General features: G+C 36.5%; 1 protein-coding gene and 1 non-coding gene across 2 annotated transcripts; one reads left to right on the top strand and one right to left on the bottom strand.

Moving 5' to 3' along the window:
* Nucleotides 1-786: 786 nt before the first annotated feature.
* LOC100793101 (vacuolar protein sorting-associated protein 2 homolog 2) lies at nt 787-12,337 on the top strand. Its single transcript, XM_003546512.5, has 11 exons — nt 787-1,000; nt 1,426-1,470; nt 3,191-3,225; nt 3,315-3,365; nt 9,683-9,787; nt 9,879-9,950; nt 10,361-10,432; nt 11,405-11,485; nt 11,572-11,607; nt 11,710-11,768; nt 12,039-12,337. Exons 1-11 carry the CDS (start codon nt 967-969, stop codon nt 12,100-12,102), a joined length of 654 nt encoding a protein of 217 aa, XP_003546560.1. The 5' UTR covers nt 787-966; the 3' UTR covers nt 12,103-12,337.
* A 4,726-nt stretch (nt 12,338-17,063) lies between these two features.
* On the bottom strand, nt 17,064-17,170 carry LOC112999704 (small nucleolar RNA R71). Its single transcript, XR_003264912.1, has one exon. It is a non-coding gene; the product is annotated as a small nucleolar RNA R71 (small nucleolar RNA).
* Between the last annotated feature and the right edge of the window lie 5,120 nt (nt 17,171-22,290).

Here is a 22,290-nt window from a genome sequence, read left to right as displayed (position 1 = left end):
AAAAAAAATTTACATTATCAATCAATTTTAAATATGATTTTTAGAATTATTATATAAAAGTCAAAAATCTTAATAAGATTGTAAAAATTATATATAACTAAATGATAGCATAAAAACATTTACGCTATAAATCAGTGAAATGAATATTTTTTATATTGAATAGTAGATTGTGATTATTTTGGGACGCTGAGTTGCGTGTGTATTTTTGAAAATGCTAAATTGTTTATTTTAATTATAACGTTAGCAATATATTAATTTTGTTACATTCTAATTAAATTCATAGTATAAAATAAAAATATAAATACATGTATTTACAACAGTAATTATGTATGCAGTTGTTGATAAATTATATTAGATTATTTCAGCTTAACTCATAATTTCCAAACTCCGGTAAATTATACTAAAAAACTAGTAGTTATATTTGATAAAAAAAAATATAAAAATAGTATGATTCTAATTTTCATTAATTAAAAATTATCTTAGTTATAATTTCTAAAGGAAAAATAAGCTATGTATTAATAGTGTAAACTAAGTTTACATAATTATTTGATCATAATTTTAAAATAATATTGTTGGTGTATAATTATTAAATTCATGTTAAAATAATATATTATAAAACTTAACAAGATTACCATACAAATTAATAATATAAAAAAGTTTATACTTAAATTAAGAAAGTATCATGAAGGCATCCTTTAAAGCATTCGTTACTGTGTAAAATATGTAATAAAAAACTCGAAACGCGATTAGCATTTTTGACTCAATGGAAGCTGTAACGGCTACTTGAAAGACGACCGTTGGTTACGTGGACACTCAGCACGCTCCCCGAGGCACATTTTCTCCTCACTCGCTCTCTCATTTCTCGTCTTTGCTACAAACGCCACACTTCACACACTGTACAGTGCCTCCTTTCAACTCTGCTTCAATTAGGGTTTTCCCTTCTCCGAGATCAACGCCAACAACAACATGAACATCTTCAAGAAGAAAACCTCACCCAAAGGTGCACCCCCTTTCCCCCTCTTTTTCTTTCCAAAATTTCCCACATTGTTTTTTAATTTTCGTTTTTTACCTTCCCTTTTGCCTTAAAGCTTAGGATTTGCGTTTAGAATTCGGACTTTTCTTTTTCTCTCAAAAGGGAAACTCGTTTCTCTTGGAAAACTTGGGTAGGAAAGAAAAATTGGAATTGGGTGGATGTGTGCTTACTTTGATCTAGCTTTTGTTGAGAAGAAACATATGGCTCTTTAGAGATCTTAGAAATTATGGGTTTTGTGCTGCTTAATTTTTTGGAATTGGCTTCTGTTTTTTTGTCAATATTTTGTGGCATTGTTTTTGTTTGATGAAAATGGGAAAGGAAGTTGCAGTGTTGACTTTCTTATCGTGGGGCAGTTTTTTCACTCATTTGCGTCTTTTTTTTTTTTATGACAGAGGCTCTGCGGACAAGTAAGAGGGAAATGGCTGTTGCAACCAGAGGTAATTACTTGAATTAGTCAGAAGTTATGACATTGAGTATTTGCTTGTATAACCATGACTCTGATGGGATTTTTTCACTGTGATGTGTATTTTCTCCAAATAGGAAAGAATTAACTAGCTTGAGTAGATAGTACTTCACAGTATTTGTCTCTTATTTCTGTGTTGAATCTCTCTTTTGCGTTTGCTTTCCTCAAATAGAATAGACATGGATCTTCGTAGGATTAACAGAATTCCAAGAATAAAATCAATTTATGCAATTCAGCTGCGAGACCCATGGCATGAACGGGGGCAATTTATTTCACTTAGAATTACAAAAAAATTAATGCTGGTGGGTTCATATTTCAGAAGAACAAATAGTGGATGCAGTGTGTTAATTCAAGTGAATTTCCTTTTTGAATATAATTTATATCATGTGAGTCAGCATAGTTCGTGTGTTAAAATAGTTGTGACGGCAGGGAGCTAATAGTTAAATCAAATAGTTACAAGTTGTTAGGAAATCTCACATCGCCTACCTTAGTTCTTGAGGTACAGCTTATATATTTATTGAGCAACTTTTTTATGCCAATTGGTTTTAAGCTGAAATCTAAAACAAGTGAGCATGCTCAAAATTTTTATGGGAGGATTTACAGCTAAAATTTCCAGTGCAAACTATTTTGTATTGTTCTCTTAAATATATTTTTAAATATTTGTGAAATAGTTGCTAATTACTGTCTCCCTCTTGCTTCTCAACAGCCATAATTGTTTATATGAATCAAACAGCAACACTACTGATTTGTTGTGAAGGTCATAAATCATAATCTTAAATCCTAGGATTGGATTGTGTTCAGTTGGTTCCCTTGCCTACCACCAATACACTCTGAGAGACCCATTGGTATTGTCATTTGATAATCCCATGTTAATTTTTAGTAGAAAATATTCAGGCAGATATACATAAGTCAACCTACCCAACCTTCAACAGTTGTTTCTGTTTCTCAAATCTCAACTTTATTTTTGTCCTTGCTCCTAAATTTTATTTTTGTCCTAAATGGCTCATTATTTACCTCAATGGTTTCTTGTAATCTATATTTCCTCGATGTTTTCCTTCAAAGCCCTTACCTCAAATTTTGATCAATCATTTTTGTTTCCTTACATTGTTTTGCCTTTGCTCCAATTTTTGATAATGTCTTGCATGTATAGTTAAATATTTAAAAGGAGATTGTGTCGTGATGGGTATGAAACTTGCTACTATTAATTGTTTATTTCATAATAAATATCTAAAGTTCCATTAAAATTAAAAAAAAAAAGAAGCTAATGAAATGCTTGATGGGGGTATGATCAAGAAGAAAGATGGACGCCAAAATAGTGCTCGTTATTAAATTCAAATCAACTACATTAAATATATATTTCTTCTTATTAAAGGATTTCTTTCAAAACACTGGCATCAACATAGGTTGGGTGTCGGTGTGACTGTGTCACTAAAAGTCTATGTCATATGTGGCTGTGCATAAAAAGAGATTTGTAGGAATTAGTAAAAGGCTTCACGTTTGATATAATTCTTCAATGTTTTCTTTTCTTCACTTTCTCATTCTTTCTATCTCTGGGCTGTACATTTAAAGGTATTGGTAGGAAATAGCCAGCCAACAGGGGTTCACATTTGGTATATCATTGTTTAGTTTTAAATTTCAATAAAGTGGCATTTCTGTAACATGTTTGTTTCATTTTTCTTTCATTACTCTTGTAGGAATTGAAAGAGAGATAACATCGCTTCAGATGGAGGTACATAATGCTAACAACAAAGACCTTCTTAGTGACTTCCTTTCTGTTTCATATTTCTTTTTAGTGCTTCATTACCTTGTCAACTGCAGGAAAAAAAACTGGTGGCAGAGATTAAAAGAGAAGCAAAAACAGGAAATGAGGTATGTTTTGTGATTTAAATGTATCTCCTCCATTTTCTTATTGTTAATGAGCCATAAAAACGTGCTTGTTTTTGTGTTTATGCAATCCAAAGGTTGACACTGATATTGGTAACTGTTGGAAAGTTGCCTTAGTTGAGGTCACGCTTGGCCTGCCTTAGTTGCAGCCTCTTTGAGGTCTGCCTTAATTGCAGCCTCAAGGGTGGTGGTTTAGTTCCACATCAACTAGAGATATGTGACTTAAATAAAAGATTATAAAATAGTTTGGCAGTCCTCGCCTTACAAGTTGGTTTTGCAGGATTGAATTAATCAATTAGGCTCTAAGTCCAAATTCTAAGATGGGTCGTAGAGCTTAGATCCATTGTTGGCTACCTACATTTACCACGCTCTAGGCTAGTAATGCGTAAAATAATGTTGCTCAAGGGCAAGTGTACCCTACACAATAGTATCATGGACTTGAAAGTCCGGATATCATGCCCTAGAGATCAGTAGTGTTCCTAAATAATTCAAATTACATGAACTAAATAATTTTGCGGTTTTTATCTTGTGTTGAAAATGTTTCACCAATCATGTCAAAGAAATATAAATTAAGCTTGCAATAGTTTCTAAGAAAGAAATGTATGAATGAAGACAAGCTCGGATTATGAATTTGCATGTACCCGTTTTTCCCTAATTCAAGTTTTAATTAAGAATCCTAAGTTAATGATTAATCACTGATTGCCTCTTATGTTTTAATCATCAGCCTATGCTCAAGGTATGAAAATACTCTTACCCATAAATTAATCCTCAATTGGTCATTTGAGATTTAATTTAGGATTAAGGATGAATTATAGAGAGGTTTGTAAAAAGAAGATTCATGTCACTAGTTTGATCATGCAAGTTTTATGAACCTTATCATTCTACAAATCAGCTAATTATGAGTAGATGATTACTAACACATAATTAACTATGAATTATAGTGATCAATTCCAATGTAAAAGATTCAGTAGAACAACACGATTAAATGAATAACACTGAAGAACTCAATTAAAATAAGGAATTAGAGTATATGGGTACAACTACATCATAATCCGAACTCTAGGTTTAGCCAACCATGGTCACAATATAGCCAAACATCATATAAAATAGCACTAAGAATGAAAGAGATCGAAAACCCTTACAAATTAGGACCCCAATTGTTTGCGGTGCAGCTCTAGAACTTAGAAACCCTTGATGTTCAAAAATAAGTTAAAGCTCACATAAAAATGCCTCTCTTTTTCTATTTATACTAATGACTATTAAACAACAACCCAAAAGTCAACATGGACCATGCTGAGGACAGCAGCATGGCCTTCTTTGAGAAGTGATGACATTGTTTGCGGTGAAGCTCTAGAACTTAGAAACCCCCTTGTTGTTCAAAAATAAGTTAAAGCTCACATAAAAATGCCTCTTTTTCTATTTATACTAATGACTATTAAACAACAACGCAGAAGTCAACATGGACCGTGCTGAGGACAGCATGACCTTCTTTGAGAAGTGATGAAACTGATTCTGATTTTTGGCTATGGAATAGCATGGGTCATGCTATATCAGTAGCACGATCGTGCTCAGATGTGTGATGTTGATTCTGATTTTTGGCTCTGGAACAACATGAGTTATGCTATCATTAGCACGGCCGTGCTCGGATGTATGACGCTGACGAGGAGTTTTCTTGAAAAATCAGCATGGTTGTGCTAGAGTTTCCAGCATGGCCTAGAGGTATAGCACAGGCCGTGCTCTTTGAAAATTCTCATAACTTTCTCTTTTCTCCTCTCTTTTGGCTCTTTTCTCAATTTAATCGCTTCCTTGCTGTTCACAACTAACACATACCCATAAGTTCTGATAACAAAATGAAGTCAAAACAATATAAAATGGGACAAAAATTGGGGTTCAAAACAAGTCTAATAACAATTTATCAATCACCCCACACTTAAGCATTGTTTGCCCTCAAGCAATTATTCTAAATTAAAGACTGACACAATTTTCTAGGAAATTGAGAAACTGTTTACAAAGAACCCCACAAGTTATTATGAACACAAGATAACGAACCAGCATGAACAAGTAACCACAATCACAAGGCATGTTCCACAGAATTCCAATTAGGCTTCCATTGTTCATCAACATGTTCAGTTTCACAATGAGCAACATATCACTCATCTCACCACTCTCAGTGTTTCATGGGACCAAGACAAGTCATATATCACAACTCAAGAAGCACACATTCAGTTATCAATCAACTCAACCTAAGCAAAATTGTAGCATGCATGATAGTGAGGCATCACAGGGCGTAATGGGGCTAAGGTGCAATGAAAGGTGAGTACTGAAGAAACAGGATAAAGAAGGGCTCCAAAAATCAACCTATACTCAGTGACACAATGCTCAAGGGAGACAACTTTTATTTTCTGTGTTTAACACATCTCAAAACTCATTCTCTAGAAACTGTGCTTCTCCTTCTGCTTACTCTACAAAACTTTTATTTTTCTGAAAGGCCTTTTGATTGCCGTGTTTTTTTTTTTTTTTTTATTTCTATTGCCGAAGGAGATAAATCATTGTTGTACCTAAGAACTATCATTTAGTTGTGCCCCCTATATTGTTTTCAAGTCACCAAGTACCAAACATCAAACTTTCAACACAGGAAGGTAACAAAGAATATACCATTTTAGCTCAGAGGTTAACTAGGGGGTTCACTTCAACAAATATTCTGGATTTAAGAACAAAGCCTAAGAATTGCCCCAATCAGTTCAGTGCACACATGAAAATCATTTAAGGATATGTATTTCAAGATAAACCAAGTGCATAAATCAAGTGGACCATACATCACACACACAACAAGATCATGCCCAAAATTTTAATTAAATGGTTCAAGCTCAAGGGACTTCTGATGCATGAATTTCTCTGGTAATGTTCTGACACCGTGGAAAGGTCTTATATTGAAGTGGTGAGTTCAGAATTTTTATTTTTTTATTTTATTTTTATTTTAAGAGGGGTTCTACACAATACATATTCCTAAAAATTAACAGAAAACCAATGTAGAGTTAAGAATAGAAAATCACATAGAGGTCCAAATGCAATGTCCAAATGACATGTCATGAGCACCCACTATACTACAAAGGCCCAAATGCAATGTCCGAGTGCATACAGACCACAAACAAAATGAAAAATAAAACAGGGAAAAGTACATGAAACAAAAAAGAAAAAGGAAAACATAAAGATAAAAAGGTCATAGAATTTCTAATCTAAGAGAATGGAGAGAGAGAGAAATGAAGAAGTAAAATATCATTCATTAACCCAAGTAATTCAGATTTACAAGGAGTATATAGACAATTTTGTTAGAGAGTCTAACAGAATTGACTAACTAACTTTTAATACTCTAGGACATTGAGTTTGGATCTCAAGAAAAGAAATCTGGTTGGAGATGGAGTTTTTGTCAAGGCATCTGCCCATTGATCAATGGCAAGAATGTGGTAGACTTGCAATGTCTTAGCTAGAACTTTCTCCCAACAAAGAAAATATCAATCTCCATATGATTTGTCCTGGAGTGAAGAGAACAGGATTATGAGTGATGGCAACAACACTTTGATAATCACAGAAGAATGTTGGAGTTGTGAAAAGAACAAAGAGTTCAGCCAGTAGGGTTTGAATCCACACTACTTCAGTTGTATCTTGAGAGCAGCTTCGATACTCAGCTTCAGTACTTGATCTTGCAACAAACAATCTGTTGTTTCTTAGACCACCAAGATATAAGGTTAGGACCAAAATAAATAGCAGCTCCTGAAGTAGGGTCAAAAGCCCAATCTGCATCACATAGGGCCTTAATAGGAATAGGAATTCCTGGAGTAGCAGCCTTGAGAATTCTGTTCACTGCTGTCCAGTGAGTTTCAAGACTTTGTTTACAGTAAAACTTAGCTCGGGTTTGGTTATGGTGGAGTATTGGAGAGCTCCAACTACTAATCTATATAGAGTAGGATCTGAGAGGAGGTCTGCTCTTGTTTTGGAGAGCTTGCATCCAGAAACCATTAGGGAAGCAATAGGTTGGGCCTCAGCCATTTTAGTTTTCTGTAGAAGGTCTCTTATGTATTTGCTTTGAGTTAGAAGAAAAGAACCATCCCAAAAAGTAGTCCAGCTTCCCAAGTTGTTTGAGCTAAAAATTAAAATAAGTTTGACAGTAAATTGCTGGACTAAGTTGACAGAATTGTCAGCGATTATAATATCATCAGCATATGCCAAAAGATAAATGACGAGAGGTATCTTTGAAAACAAAGATAGATCACACTTGCTTGCAGAAAAACCAAGATGCAAGAGAGTAGATTTTAGTCTATCAAACAACTATCTTGGTGCTTGCTTAAGCCCATATAGAGCCTTATTCAGTTTACAAACTAGAGAGGGTGTGCTGCATATAAATCGTTTCCTCTAGAAAGCCATTTAAGAAGGTATTGTTGACATCAAGTTGAAAGAGTTCCCACTTATTGGTTAGAGCCAAGGTTAGAATCAACCTTACTGTAACAAGTTTGATGACAGGGGAAAAAGTTTCATTGAAATCAGAACCAACCACTTGATAAAATCTAGAGTATTATAAGTATCCATTCAATCTGGCGTCATAGGCATCCAGGAATGTCTGAACCATCGCCCTATGAGTGTCCATCCGCTCCTACATGCCATCGAGGTGAGTTGCCAGAGCAGCATAGTGAGATTGGAAGCACTCTTCCATCTAATCTAGACGGCCATAAACCCCAGCCCTCATCTCATCTAAGTAACCTAGAGGGTCTACATGTCAAAAGCAAGCAAAGGAGGCTACTAAAACTGAGGCTGCTGATGACTGAATGGTGCTAAGGCTGTCCTGCATGTCTTCGTCCTTATGCGGTGCTCCCTCGGGGGGCTGTTGCTGTGGTGCATGCTCAATGAGGACATAACCATTTTCTTCCTGACGAATGCAGCCAATGCTCAGAAATGTAGCACGGCGAATGACAAACATGGGAACAGGTGGGGTATCGTCAGTGTCAGGGTCATAACCCAGGTAGTGTGCCAACTTGGCAATGAAAGCACCAATGATGATGTGGCCTTGGTGTAGCTTGGAGGTACATGTAGCCAACATTACATCGGTGTCCTCTAGTCAGGTAAGCATCTCTATTGGTGACCACACCGTCACTGTTCTTGCGGCAGTGAAGGAAACCTGAAAGCCACTTCTGAATGGCTCGCAGAATGGGGTATCTAATCTGGCTGGCCTTGGAGTGTTGTGCTTTGTAACCACCTTGGCATGTGATCTTCATCCAAGTGTTGGCCCCTGTGTATCCCTCATATGCTCCTAACTTTGCCCAACAATAGTCTTCAGTCAGGATGGAGGCATCTATCTCAAAACCCAGGATGATGTTGAACTTTGCTAATGTCATATGATGCTCCTAGCCCCCATCATGAAGAAGGAGATCATCTGCTCAGTCGGAGGGTCATGGACATCATACCATACCGCATGTGGATCATCCTCGGGTGGGGAAATAGTAGGCTGCCACCCTCGGCAAGAGGCTAGGAACTTCAAAGTGGGTATCCAATAGATGGGCTCATCAATCATTGCTAAGTCGGGGCCCCATCCCAAGGCATAAGCTATGTCTAGGCAGCAAGTGGGATGAATCAGAAAGGTAGACAACCTTCGATAGCGCTCTATAGAATCTTGACAAAACCTTTAAGGTGACAATGACTTTAATATATTTCCTCGGGTTCAGCTGCGCAATAGTTCTCTTTCCTCGGGTTCAGCTGGTTCTTATTACATGTATCTTGGCATTCTGAACCAGCTGTTAATCCAATCATCTTATGTATCTACAGTACCTCTGGTACTCATTTATATATATGATACTTACTTTTGCTGAGCAAAAAAAAATATATTTTCCAAGCTTGGTGCATTCAACATATATTCTCTAGCTTGAGGGGGAGTGCTGGAAACAGGTTTTATACGTTAGGAATTTTGCTGTCTATATTGGGAATTGCTGTCTAGATACATGAATGGTCAGATTCATGCATATTACTTGTGTACTTGGGTATTGCATCTATATTTACTGCTCTTAAATGTAATTAATTCTGAAATGTGTATAAATCTGTTGAATGTTTCTTTAACTAAAGTAATTTGCAAAAAATCTCAATCTTTGACCACAACATATTGCTTTAATTAAAGGGAAACACCTGCATTTGTCCTAGCTCCTGATGCCCTTTCTTAAGTTAAGTGTGAGAGGCTGTGTTAAGATCTCACATCGACTAGAGATATGATCAATGTAGTCCTTATAACCAATGTACTGAATAAAGAAGTGTGGTTGCAGGCTGCCACCAGAATCTTAGCTCGTCAACTTGTTAGGTTACGTCAACAGATAACCAATTTGCAGGGAAGTCGTGCTCAGATCAGGGGTGTAGCAACTCACACACAGGTTGCGGAAAAAATTATTGTTTTTTTTTCATTAACTTTTTAAGATGATAACAGGATTTTCAATTTTCACAATTTCCAAATTTCATTTGCAGGCATTATATGCAAGCACTTCAATCTCTACGGGAATGAAGGGTGCAACTAAAGCAATGGTGGCAATGAATAAGGTACGTTATCCAGATTGATTCAGCTTCATATGACTCAAAATTATGGAATGCATTTCTTTTGTTTACTAGTAAATAAATATGCAATCAGTTTATGTTATTCAAACTCTTTTCCTTGGCACTGAAAAAATCTCAAAATATATGCAAGCCTGCACTTTCACCCAACCAAACACCTAAAGGTCAAAGAGTCTTGAACTCAAGTATGCCATTGCCAAGGAAGCAAAGTGAGCATGAGTCCATTGGATATGTTGATAGAAAGCTATTGTTTAATACAAAAAACAGCAAAATTGTCTCTTTCAGCAAGTTTCTGCTGTTACTGGATCAAAAGTTCATATATTTGCTAGATTCATTTGTGACATTGATAATATTTTGCCAAACATGACTAAAAATGTTGCATTGTTTTTTCTTTTCAGCAAATGGCACCGGCAAAACAGGTTAAAGTGATCAAAGAATTCCAAAAGCAATCAGCACAATTGGACATGACGGTAATTTGCCTTTTGAGCATATTTCTGATGTGTTCTCATGCAAGTTTCATGTATTAGTGGTAGGCTAAATATATTAAGATTCATCAGTAAGTTCTCTAGTAACTTCTTTTAGAATTGGATCAAGTTTGGCCTTCATTAGAGAGAATTTAATACAGTTGACTGAACAATATGTTAATATTCTTAGACATTGTTTGAGGGGACCACCATTGGTGTCTATTGGTTGGCATTGCAATAGCAACTCTTTCACTCTATGAAACAGTGTGTTGCACACTAGAAACTGATTAAGGAATTATTTGGTTTTTGCTTCAGCATAAAGTACTGTTGATTTAAATTCTCAGTTCAGTATTTTCAATGGTGTCTCTATTAACGAATATTGGAGAGGCATATGGGAGTTGTTGACTGGAAAAAGATGTACTAGAAACAGTGTGCAAAATAAGAGGGAAGGCAGTAGACAAGTTGTACTAAAAAAAATTTTAAGTATAACAACTAGAAATGAAGGAATCAGAACATAGCTGCAGCAGCCTGAGCCTCAAACAGCAGAATAGAAGCAATAAAAAAGGAATTTCAAGAGTTTTTTTGTTGCTATAAATTGTTACGAGGGTTTCTAAGGAAGCTGCAGAATAGATCTATTGTTGAGAGATTTTCTAAGAAAACTGCTCTTTGTTCTTATTTTTTAAATAATAATATTTCACTACCCTGTTACAGTTACTAATTAGCTGGAAATGAATATTTAGAGTGTACTTTTTATTTTAAAAAAATGGGGATGCAAGTAAAATTTGCAAAACAAAGGTCAGCTTCACCCCATTTGACAAAACTTTCTTCCATAAATTTATAACATTATCCTATTTAGAGTGTACTTTTTATTTTAAAAAAATGGGGATGCAAGTAAAATTTGCAAAACAAAGGTCAGCTTCACCCCATTTGACAACACTTCCATAAATTTATAACATTATCCTATTATCCTATTTGCAGATTGAGATGATGTCAGAATCTATTGATGAAACTTTAGACAAAGATGAAGCTGAGGAAGAAACAGAAGAGCTCACTAACCAGGTGAATATATATTACCAACTTAATTATATAGCCTGCTATTATAAGCAAATTCTTCCTTTGTAAAATTTTCATTTTATTCATCACAGGTTCTTGATGAGATTGGAGTAGATATTGCATCCCAGGTTGGTTTTGGACACAACACGAATCCATTGTGTTTGCACCAATTCTTTCATTTAATTTTTTTTCTGAATGTCATCCTGATGCTGGTAATTTTATGATACTAGTTATCTTCTGCTCCAAAAGGGCGTATTGCTTCAATAAATACTGAAAATGTTGCTCCAAGGTACATTTCAATCTTTCATGGAAAATGCTGCCTAATCATTTCAATCTTATATTTGTTAGGAAAGGGGATACAACCCGCGAACTTTTCTCCTTTTTCTTCTCCCTTAACCATCAAATCCACCTTATATCTCCATTTTAATCTTATATTGAAACTGATTAGCTGATAAAAAAAAAATATATATATTGAAACTGATTAGACAGCATTTAATTTTCTTTTATTTCGTGTTCCTGTGGAATATTTGAAGAGAGAAACTTCTTTTTGTTGATGCAGACCAGCAGAATCCCAAGATGTTGAAGATCTTGAAAAGAGATTGGCTTCTCTTCGAAGAATATAAATATCTGATCATCTATATGTTAATGTACAAATCATTATGTATACTATAGCAATGGAGACATTATATTATTGGCACCTCATATAATTACCAATTTTATGCTGATGTGTGTTTGGATATAAAGAACTAGCAAAAATAGTTTTAGACTGGAATATATATTACTACCCCCATACATTTATCAGTTGGGAATTTGTAAATGTGTTTATCGATAAGCTTAGGTAGGTGGGTACTTCATTTCTTTCCTTTTGTTTTCTATTTCTGCGGCAAATTTTTCCTTTTTTAAAAATAAAAATCACTTAACGAGTGCAGAGTGATAGAGGTAATTTGAAATCGGATTTATCCTAGTTTGTCTGTAGAAGGAGAAATGAATACCCGAAATCTCATTAGCCCATTGAGTCTAGATAGAGCAAGGCTAATATAAATGTCCAAAGTGTACTTCTTTTGTAGAGTTTTCATAGAAATCTAGCAATTTTATAAAGTTATTATATTGGAACACGTTGCACAAAAATAGCACTTGGACGAATATTACAATAACTAAAAGTTTTTGGTCAGTCCGTGCTAGCCAGAGTTTTGTGATGACCGGGCAATGGTTGTGAAGCTGATGGCTGTTCAGCGGAAGTTCTATTAGCAAGGATTAGAAGTTTCACCCTCATTCCCAACCTTTTGTGATGACAAAGCATCTTTCCTTCATGAAACTTCTATTAGCAAGGATTAGAAGTTTCACCCTCATTGCCAACCTTTTTCTCTTTGGTGACTTTAGATAGAACAAAATGAAACAATTTTTTGTCACAAGTATAACAGTACTCATTTTTGCTTCTCATTTAATAAGTATATTTTCAATCTTGTCTCTCACCCACCATGGTCATCAACTAAAATATAAGAACAATAAGAAAAGTGAAGTTAAACCATAAGAAGCAATTTTGTGTTTAAGTCATTTATTAAAATTTGTGCTACTATACAAGACATTGATTTTGCAACTGCACTTATTATTGCTTCTTGCAGTTTGTATTATGAAAAATCTATTCCGACATGCAACTTCATATTAATTACATGTCGGAATGAATTTTTCACAATGCAATGAGAAATAGAAATAATAAAAGTGCAGGAAGTTTTACCCTATTTCTGTCAGGTACTAAACTTTTTATTTAGGCACATTATTTGTATCAACAATATCAATGATACTTGAATACTCCAACAGTATAAAACCTATCTAGCAACAATTGTTTTTCTTCATCTTTTTCCTATCATTAATTCAGTTATCACTTCTTTATCTTCTATTTCTCTCTCTAATAATGTAAACTAGGTGTCCACAAAACATTATTTATATTCAGTATAAAAAGCTCACACCACAATGGAAAAAACTGAGACATCCAATAACTGTTGAACTAGTATTACAAACATAACAAAGTTCAATCTGTTTGGATAAACTTTCCTGGAAACACTTAAAGAGAAAAAAATAAATTTCTTCATAAATTACAATTATCTTTTGATATTTTACGAGTATGCTTACACAAATCAATACATGTATTTTTTTTTACACAAACCAATCCATTTTAATATAGGTTTTTTCATATTTAATTATTTCATAAAAATAAAAACAAGTCCAAAATTGCAAAAGTTCTCCCATTAATTTTGAGTAAATAGGCATTTTGGTCCCTAACTTTTGACCCCTTTTGCAAATTAGTCCTTTTTTTTAAATGTAAAAAATAGTCTCTATCTTTACATCCGTTATGCAAATAAGTTCCTACCATTAAAATTTAATCTCCTGTTAGTCATATGTCTATGTGGCAAGTCTTTGTCCATGTAAGCAAACCCATGTGACAAGTTTTAGACTAAATTGAAAAATTATGATAAGTTAGGATAAAAACTATTCAAAAATTAAGTAAACTCATTTTCCCCAAAACGGTTTCATTGCCTTAGTGATGTGCCATCATTTTCTCCTATTTCTTAACCCTTTTTGCCCCATTTTAAATACTGATTAGTCTTAATTGTCAAATTTATTAGGCAGTTTTATTATTTGGGCCCATTCAGTTAATTTGATGTTTTTAATCTAATTTCAGGAATTAATGAAGCATTGGGTTTGAATCCAGAATTGGGCTTGGGCTTGAATCCAGAATTGAGCTTGGACTTGAAGAGGGCAGACTATTTTATTCTACAAAATTAGATCTTATCTTATCTAGATTTGAATTTCTCATCTAGATATTATTTAATCTAGATCTTATCTTATCTTATCTAGATTTGAATTTCTCATCTAGATATTATTTAATCTAGATCTTATCTTATCTTATCTAGATTTGAATTTAATTTATTTATGGGCCTGGATTTAAAACAGATTTGTAAGCTTTGGGACTGAAAAACTATATAACAGCACCAAGGTTCTAGTTTAGGTCTCTCTTCGATTATTCGTTTTTAGTTTTAGTCTCTCTCTCTCTCTCTCTTCTTCTCTCTCCTATTTTCGTTTTTAGTTTTAGGCTTTTCTTAGACATTTTTTTTTGTTTTGCAATTCCAGTTTTGACTTTTCATTTTAGCAATAAAATTTCGTTCTTCAATCTATAATTTTGTTCTCTATTGATTAATGGAAGGCTAGATTTTCTGGTGTTGTTCCTTTTGAGGACGAAGCCCAACTCTCTTTGAGGTTTCGCTTGCAATGTGGTTTCCTGGCAGTTTTCCCTTCACCAGTTATCCCAATTTCGTGAATATTAATCAGTGCACGCTTCGTGTTCGATTAATTGCCTCTGAGCCTAACTTGCGTTCATGCTTAATGGACGAAGGGCTAACTGGTGTATGTGGTGCCTAATCATGTATTGAAAACCCTAAGTTGATTTTCGCTTAGTAAATTGAAATAGGAATGGATTAAGTGGTTGACTGTTAGGGACGAATTCTCCATAACCCAGGATAAGAAAGTGGCTTCTGAATCAGAGGAAACAACCCGTTTTTAGTATTAGTAGTTTCGTATTCCATTTTATTTGTTCTGCTCTTTAATTACCAAACAACCAAACCCCCCCCATCGTTACTGTTACTGTTACTGCAAGTATATTATGAACATTTGGCTTGTCACTGCTCGTTGGGAAACGACCTAGGATCACTTCCTAGTTACTGCATTTTCATGTTTATTTGATTCGGGTACGGCCTCGATCAAATTTGGCGCCGTTGCCGGGGAGCAGTGTCCAAAGGTTCATAATAGCTAGCTATTGTTGTGTGTTTAATCCTTTCGTGTTTTATGTTTAATTGTTAGTATTGTGTTAGTATGTGTGTTAGTGTTGATTAGTTCACTGGTATTGATAACAGACAAATCCAGAATCCATATATCTAGGCTAATTAGACTTGTCAGGTTTTAGCGATTTTAATATATAGATTTTAGTCCTTATTTTCATTGTCGGTCTTCCTTAGAAGTAGTTATTCCTTATTTTTTTACTGTTGGGTTTTAGGAGTAAGTATTTGAATTTCTTAGAAGTAGTTATCTTTATCGCAATTTAAATATTTTATCATATCTTATCTTTAAATTTTTTTATCTTATCTTATCTATTATCTTTATCTTCTATTTTGATCTTTCAATCTTTTATCTTCTAATTTTATCTTTAAATATCTTATCTTTTCTTTACCTTATCTTCTATCTTCTATTTTAAATTCTTATCTCTTGCTTTTAAATTGGGTTTGCATTAATCTAAATACAAACAAAGTCCCTGTTTCAATCTTGGGTGTTTTGCTGTGAAGATTGTGCTTGAAAACAGAGTAGTAGTAGAAATCAGCTTGCGGAAAAACAGGGTAGTAGTAGAAATCAGCTAGAGACGGATTTTAGCGACCACCCATGTTGAATTATTTGGGATTTTTTGTTTTAGTAGCTAGGGTTGTTATTTTTGGCTGAATTTTTTTGTGGTAACTTCTTTTAATCCATATTTTGTGGGAAAAATAGCTAGAGCCTTTAGTTTGGTCAGATTTGAAAGTTCCAAAAAACTAGCAAATTTTGTGTTTGTCAAAACTTCAAACGGCCATAACTTTTGCTCCGGTTATCAGAATCGCAATTATTATATATGCATTTGGGGTAGAAAAAAATTTCCTACGCCGTGGCAGCCGGCCTATGGCCGGCTGAGGTCTCCATCGTCCAAAAAAACCGATTCTGTCAAAAGTTTTTTATTTTTCAAGTTTTATTCACTTATTTTTCTTAACCTACCATTTTTAGCTTTCATAGTTAGACTTTGAATTTTTGTCTGAAATTTTTTGTGCTATCTTCTCATCATTTTATAAGGTTGCTCACAAAATTTCAAGTCATTTGGATATCATTTGAGGGTAGTTGTAGTTCAAACCTACACCTTTATTTACATGACAAGGCAACTAGCTGTGTGCATGCTGAATGTAGTGTATGACTAGAGGCAATCCATCTGACTTACAACCCTTTGATCCTGAGATAGATAGGACATTTCATAGATTAGTTAGGCATCATTTTATACCTTTTTGATCATTCTGAGCATTCCATAACTGGTGAATCTGTGCATTCTGTTATTGGTGATTTTGAACATCCTGATCTTGAGCATTATAATTTTGAGCATTCTGATTCTGAGCATTCTGATTTTGCACATTCTGAGAACATGGCACAACCTCCACCTCGTGAGAGGACTCTAAGGGAAATGGCTGCACCTGATTTCACCTATGAAAGCTTGTGCATCCAATACCCTGATGAGGATGTCCCATATGTTCTTAAGACTGGACTGATTCATTTGCTTCCAAAGTTCCATGGCCTTGCAGGTGAAGACCCGCACAAACATTTGAAAGAATTTCACATTATCTGCTCCACCATGAAACCCCCAAATGTTCAAGAGGATCACATATTTCTGAAGGCTTTTCCTCATTCATTAGAGGGAGTGGCAAAGGACTGGCTGTATTACCTTGCTCCAAGGTCCATCACGAGCTGGGATGACCTTAAGAGAGTATTCTTAGAAAAAATTTTCCCTGCTTCCAGGACCACAGCCATCAGGAAGGATATCTCAGGTATTAGACAACTCAGTGGAGAGAGCCTGTATGAGTACTGGGAGAGATTTAAGAAACTATGTGCCAGTTGCCCCCACCATCAGATTTCAGAACAGCTTCTTCTCCAATATTTTTATGAAGGACTCAGTAATATGGAGAGAAGTATGATAGATGCTGCCAGTGGTGGAGCCCTTGGAGACATGACTCCTGCTGAAGCCAGAAATTTAATTGAGAAGATGGCCTCCAACTCCCAGCAGTTTAGTGCCAGAAATGATGCCATAGTCATTAGAGGAGTGCATGAGGTAGCTACAAACCCATCTGCATCATCTGAAACTAAGAAGCTTGAAGGCAAACTGGATGCGTTGGTCAACTTGGTAACCCAGCTGGCCTTGAATCAGAAATCTGTACCTGTCGCAAGGGTTTGTGGTTTGTGCTCCTCTGCTGACCACCATACAGACCTTTGCCCTTCCATGCAGCAACCTGGAGCAATTGAGCAGCCTGAAGCTTATGCTGCAAATATTTACAATAGACCTCCTCAACCTCAGCAGCAAAATCAACCACAGCAGAACAATTATGACCTTTCCAGCAACAGATACAACCCTGGATGGAGGAATCACCCTAACCTCAGATGGTCCAGCCCTCAGCAACAACAGCAGCCTGCTCCTTCCTTCCAAAATGCTGCTGGCCCAAGCAGACCATACATTCCTCCACCAATCCAACAACAGCAACAACCCCAGAAACAGCCAACAGTTGAGGCCCTTCCACAACCTTCCCTCGAAGAACTTGTGAGGCAAATGACTATGCAGAACATGCAGTTTCAGCAAGAGACCAGAGCCTCCATTCAGAGCTAAACCAATCAGATGGGACAATTAGCTACTCAATTGAATCAACAACAGTCCCAGAATTCTGACAAGCTGCCTTCTCAAGCTGTCCAAAACCCCAAAAATGTCAGTGCAATTTCATTGAGGTCGGGAAAGCAATGTCAAGGACCTCAACCCGTAGCACCTTCCTCATCTGCAAATGAACCTGCCAAACTTCACTCTATTCCAGAAAAAGGTGATGACAAAAATTTACCTAACAATTTCTGTGCAGGTGAATCTTCTTCCACAGGTAATTCTGATTTGCAGAAGCAGCACATTCCCCCTCTTCCATTCCCTCCAAGAGCAGTTTCCAACAAAAAAATGGAAGAGGCAGAGAAAGAGATCTTGGAAACGTTTAGAAAGGTAGAGGTAAACATACCTCTGTTGGATGCAATAAAGCAAATTCCAAGATATGCCAAATTCTTAAAGGAGCTGTGCACTAATAAGCGGAAGCTTAAAGGAAGTGAACGGATTAGCATGGGCAGAAATGTCTCCGCATTGATTGGTAAATCTGTTCCTCAAATTCCTGAAAAATGCAAAGATCCAGGTACATTCAGCATACCTTGTATCATAGGGAATAGTAAGTTTGACAATGCCATGCTAGATTTAGGAGCTTCTGTTAGTGTTATGCCTCTGTCTATTTTTAATTCTCTATCTCTAGGTCCCTTGCAGTCAACTGATGTGGTAATTCATTTAGCTAATAGAAGTGTTGCCTATCCTGTTGGTTTCATAGAAGATGTCTTAGTTAGAGTTGGTGAACTGATTTTCCCTGTTGATTTTTATATCTTGAATATGGAAGATGGATTTTCTCAAGGATCAGTTCCCATCATTCTAGGCAGACCCTTTATGAAAACTGCTAGAACTAAGATAGATATTTATGCAGGCACACTGTCTATGGAGTTTGGTGATATAACTGTTCATTTTAATATTCTGGATGCTATGAAATACCCATCTGAAGATCTTTCTGTATTTCGTCCTGAAATAATTGACCATGTTGTTGATGAATACATGACTGATCTTTATTCTAATCTGCATGCCTCTCACTCTTCATGCATTGAGTCTGAAATTGTACTTGATCATATGTCTGAATTTGATGCTGAGAGTGAATCTGAGAGTGATATTGATTGCATGCCTGGTGGTGGTGTTTTACCTCTTGAGATTGATTTTATAGAGTCAGATAGGACTAACCATGTTTCAGGAAGTACACATACCTCTGACTTTCTTTATGAGGTCAAGGCTGAGAAACCATCTCCTTCTACCACTGTCCAGCCGACCACACCAGAATTGAAGCCTCTGCCATCAAATTTAAAATACGCTTACTTGGATGATAGCAAGAGTTTTCCAGTGATTATATCTGCCTCCCTTGCTGATGAGCAAGAGGAGAAGTTGTTGTCAGTGCTCAAGAAGCATAAGAAGGCTATAGGCTGGACCCTGGCGGACATTCCTGGTATTAGCCCATCCACATGTATGCATCGAATAAATTTAGAGGATGGAGCTAAACCAGTAAGACAACCACAGAGAAGACTCAACCCGGTGATTCTTGATGTAGTGAAGAAGGAGATAACCAAGCTTTTGCAAGCTGGAATCATTTATCCTATCTCCGACAGCCAATGGGTGAGTCCCGTCCAGGTAGTCCCGAAAAAGACTGGCCTCACAGTGATCAGAAATGAGAAGGGGGAGCTGATTCCTACTCGGGTGCAGAACAGTTGGAGAGTCTGCATTGACTATAGGAGGCTGAACCAGGTTACCAAAAAGGACCATTTTCCCCTGCCATTCATTGACCAGATGCTTGAACGCCTGGCAGGTAAATCCCACTACTGTTTCCTTGATGGTTTTTCTGGTTATATGCAAATTACTATTGCTCCTGAGGATAAGGAAAAGACCACATTCACCTGCCCCTTTGGCACTTTTGCTTATAGGAGGATGCCTTTCGGCCTGTGCAATGCCCCTGGTACCTTCCAGCGGTGCATGATTAGTATTTTCAGTGATTTTTTAGAAAATTGCATAGAGGTGTTTATGGATGATTTCACTGTATATGGATCCTCTTTTGATGGTTGTTTGAATAGTTTGGAAAAAGTTTTGAATAGATGCATTGAAACTAACCTTGTTCTAAATTTTGAAAAATGTCATTTTATGGTTGAGAAAGGTATAGTTTTAGGCCACATTATTTCCAATAAGGGCATTGAAGTAGATCCTGCAAAAATTTCTGCTATTTCACAATTGCCTTACCCCTCTTGTGTGCGAGAGGTGCGATCTTTTCTTGGTCATGCAGGATTCTACAGGCGCTTTATAAGGGATTTTAGCAAAGTAGCCCTTCCACTGTCCAACTTGTTGCAAAAGGAGGTGGAGTTTGACTTTAATGACAGATGCAAAGAGGCTTTTGATTGCCTCAAAAGAGCGTTGACTACCACCCCCATCATCCAGGCACCCGATTGGACAGCCCCTTTTGAGCTTATGTGTGATGCATCAAACTATGCATTGGGGGCTGTCCTTGCTCAGAAAATTGATAAATTGCCCAGGGTGATATATTATGCTTCTAGGACTTTAGATGCTTCCCAAGCAAATTATACTACTACTGAGAAAGAGCTTCTAGCCATAGTTTTTGCTCTTGAAAAATTTCGATCTTATTTGCTTGGTACTCGCATTATTGTTTATACTGACCATGCATCTCTAAAGTACTTGTTGAAGAAGGCTGATTCTAAGCCTAGGTTGATCCGATGGATGCTCTGGCTCCAAGAGTTTGACTTGGAGATCCGTGATAGGAGCGGAGCACAAAATCTAGTTGCTGATCATTTGAGCCGAATCGAACGTGTCTCTGATGCAGATTCACCTATTCGGGATGATTTCCCGGATGATCATTTGTATATATTGTATAGTATTTCTGACTCTCTTTCTACTCCCTGGTTTGCTAACATTGTCAATTATTTAGTTGCCTCTGTTTTTCCTCCCTTAGCATCTAAGGCCCAAAAAGATAAGATTAAAAGTGATGCTAAGCATTTTATTTGGGATGACCCCTACTTGTGGAAATTGTGCAGTGATCAGGTCATTAGACGGTGCATTCCAGATCATGAGACTGACTCAGTCCTGCAGTTCTGTCATTCTTCCGCACCAGGAGGTCATCTGGGTGTTCAAAGGACAGCTCGCAAAGTGCTTGATTGTGGTTTTTATTGGCCCACCATATTTAAAGATGCGTGGAAGATCTGCAGCACTTGTGAGCAGTGTCAGAGAGCAGGACATACACTTACATGGCGACAACAAATGCCTCAGCAACCTATGCTATTTTGTGAGGTGTTTGATGTCTGGGGTATAGATTTCATGGGTCCTTTTCCTGTCTCTTTTGGTTATGTTTACATTCTCCTTGCAGTTGACTATGTTTCAAAATGGGTGGAAGCCAAGCCCACTAGAACTAATGATGCTAAAGTTGTCGCAGACTTGTCAGGTCTAATCTGTTTTGCAGGTTTGGAGTACCTAAAGCAATTGTTAGTGATCAAGGAACCCATTTTTGCAACAGGACAATGCATGCCCTGCTTAAAAAGTACGGGGTGGTACACAGGGTATCCACACCATACCACCCCCAGACTAATGGACAGGCAGAAATTTCTAACAGGGAAATCAAGAGAATTCTAGAGAAGATTGTGCAGCCAAGCAGGAAAGATTGGAGTACCAGGCTTGATGATGCTCTCTGGGCACATCGGACTGCCTACAAAGCACCCATAGGAATGTCTCCTTATCGGGTTGTCTTTGGAAAGGCATGTCATCTTCCAGTGGAAATTGAGCACAAAACATACTGGGCAGTGAAGACTTGCAACTTCTCTATGGATCAAGCTGGCGAGGAAAGGAAGTTGCAACTGAGTGAGTTAGATGAAATCCGCCTAGACGCCTACGAGAATGCCAAGTTCTACAAAGAAAAGACCAAGAAGTTCCATGATAGCATGATAGTTAAAAAAGACTTTGTGGTTGGGCAAAAAGTGTTATTGTATAATTCTAGGCTTGGACTCATGAGTGGTAAGTTGAGGTCTAAGTGGATTGGTCCTTTTGTTGTTACTAATGTTTTTCCTTATGGTACAGTTGAGATCAAAAGTGACTCCACAAACAAGAGCTTCAAGGTCAACGGACATCGACTTAAGCCATTCCTCACGAACCCTTCTTTAGTGGACGTAGTGGTGGAAGAGACTTCCTTACTCCACCCTACTCTTCCTCCACCATGACTTAGGGAGTTTTTCTTTTCCTATCTCCTTCTTTGCTTTTATTACACTTGTCCGATTCTCTTTGATGATTTAATTGTTTTTAATCTTTTAATTGTGCTACATTGAGGACAATGTGTTGTTTAAGTATGGGGGGGGGGAGTGTTCTTTGGTTTTGCTAG

This window comes from Glycine max, chromosome 15 (assembly GCF_000004515.6).
Source record: "Glycine max cultivar Williams 82 chromosome 15, Glycine_max_v4.0, whole genome shotgun sequence".
Taxonomy (NCBI): domain Eukaryota; kingdom Viridiplantae; phylum Streptophyta; class Magnoliopsida; order Fabales; family Fabaceae; genus Glycine; species Glycine max.
Note: the sequence above shows the minus strand (reverse complement) of the source record. Positions and strands in the feature narration are given on the sequence as shown.

Coding starts and splice junctions, on each gene's coding strand:
- LOC100793101 (XM_003546512.5), top strand. CDS start 967: ATGAACATCTTCAAGAAGAAAACCTCACCCAAAG. Junction 1,001..1,425: donor GAAGAAAACCTCACCCAAAG/GTGCACCCCCTT, acceptor TTTTTATGACAG/AGGCTCTGCGGACAAGTAAG. Junction 11,486..11,571: donor CAGAAGAGCTCACTAACCAG/GTGAATATATAT, acceptor TATTCATCACAG/GTTCTTGATGAGATTGGAGT.